Source organism: Coregonus lavaretus, assembly GCF_964263955.1.
Source record: "Coregonus lavaretus genome assembly, chromosome: 3".
NCBI lineage: Eukaryota > Metazoa > Chordata > Actinopteri > Salmoniformes > Salmonidae > Coregonus > Coregonus lavaretus.
The window spans coordinates 693,609-695,182 of record NC_139990.1 but is presented as its reverse complement, the minus strand read 5'-3'; the positions used below and the strand labels follow the sequence as shown (position 1 = coordinate 695,182).

The window sequence follows — 1,574 nt, the reverse complement described above, 5'->3', positions numbered from 1 at the left end:
TGAAGGCACTGTATGTATTGATGTGCTTGTGCGAATAGCAACCTGGTGGGACACGGGTGCACAGCGCTGCTTGACAGGGCATTAGCAAATGTAAATGTTTGAGAGAGAAAAACACAAATGTATTATTTTCAAAGTTTAAGTAGGCTATTTGCTTTTTAATTCTCAACATCATACGTTTCCTGTTCTTGTGTTGCAGATAGTGGCAGTGTCATCATGGGCATTTGAATAGTGTCAGCATCAACTGGAAAAACGTTTAAGTCTCTAAATTCAACTAAACTTAAAGCGTTAAACAGGAGAGAACTGTGCCTCCATCTCAACCCTGTCCAAATCCGACCCCACAAAGCCAGTATAATACATCACTGACTCACCATGGGCGCAGTATTATCACTGTCCCCTGCATCCAGGAAGAACAGCTACTACGACACGCGGCCCGGTTCCCTCAACCACTACCCGAGCCTGAGCAGCCGATCGCTCAACACTCAGAAAGATCACACCGGTGGCCTGAAACGGGGCCAGTCAATCTTCCTCCCGGCGCTCACCTGGAAACGCCTGGTTGCCACCACCAAGAAACGAGGGAGCTCTAAGAAATGTTCTGGGGGCCCGGGGTTGCTCGGAGACCCCCTCAACAACAACAACAACATCTACCAGAAGGACCCGATGTTGCATCTCAACCAGGAGAATGTCAAGAAATCTCTATCCTGTGCCAACCTCTCCAGCTACAACAGGCCAGCAGGACAAGGCCTGGGGATAGGCTTCGGCCAGGGGCACTGTAGCTATGAGATGGGTATTAAACCCCAGCAGCTACCCTCCGTCAAGAAGGTGCCCCATCAAGGAATGGGCGCTTCGTCCCCCAAGCGCGTCATCATCCAGGCGTCCACTAGTGAACTCCTCCGCTGTCTGGGTGAGTTCCTGTGTGGCCGCTGCTATCGGCTGAAGCACCTCTCCCCGGCAGACCCGGTGCTGTGGCTGCGGGCGGTGGACCACTCTCTACTCCTCCAGGGCTGGCAGGACCAGGCCTTCGTGACGCCGGCCAACGTAGTGTTTGTCTACATGCTGTGTCGAAATGTGGTGGATGGGGACCTGGTGGCGTCGGAGCACGAGCTTCAGGCCACGCTGCTCACCTGCCTCTACCTTTCCTACTCCTACATGGGCAACGAGATCTCCTACCCACTGAAGCCTTTCCTGGTGGAGGCTGGCAAAGAGGCGTTCTGGGACCGATGCCTTGCCATCATCGACACCACCAGCGCCAAGATGCTGCGCATCAACGCCGATCCCCACTTCTTCACCCAGGTGTTTGCCGAGCTGAAGAGTGAGGGGGGCTGCGGCCCACAGGACTACAGCTGCATACTGGACCGGTGAGAGGAGGGGTAGAGGGGTACAACCCCCCCCAATCCCCATCTCCATGTCCACCCCCCCCCCCTCTCTGCCAAACAACCCCCCTAATCCCCCCCCCCCCCCACCCCCCCTGCCAAACAACCCCCCCAATCCCCATCCCCATGTGTCCCCTACATCCAAGCATGTAACACAAGGGGGAAGGAACCTACTGGCCTATTATGACTGTGGTCTGTATGGTC

The 1,574-nt window shown here is 55.3% G+C and overlaps 1 protein-coding gene across 1 annotated transcript; it reads left to right on the top strand.

The window, feature by feature from the left end:
* Positions 1–369: 369 nt before the first annotated feature.
* LOC311109851 (cyclin-dependent kinase 5 activator 1-like) lies at positions 370–1,359 on the top strand (the record flags this gene model as incomplete). Its single annotated transcript, XM_084152856.1, has 1 exon — positions 370–1,359. One exon carries the CDS (start codon positions 370–372, stop codon positions 1,357–1,359), a length of 990 nt encoding a protein of 329 aa, XP_084008982.1.
* Positions 1,360–1,574: the final 215 nt, after the last annotated feature.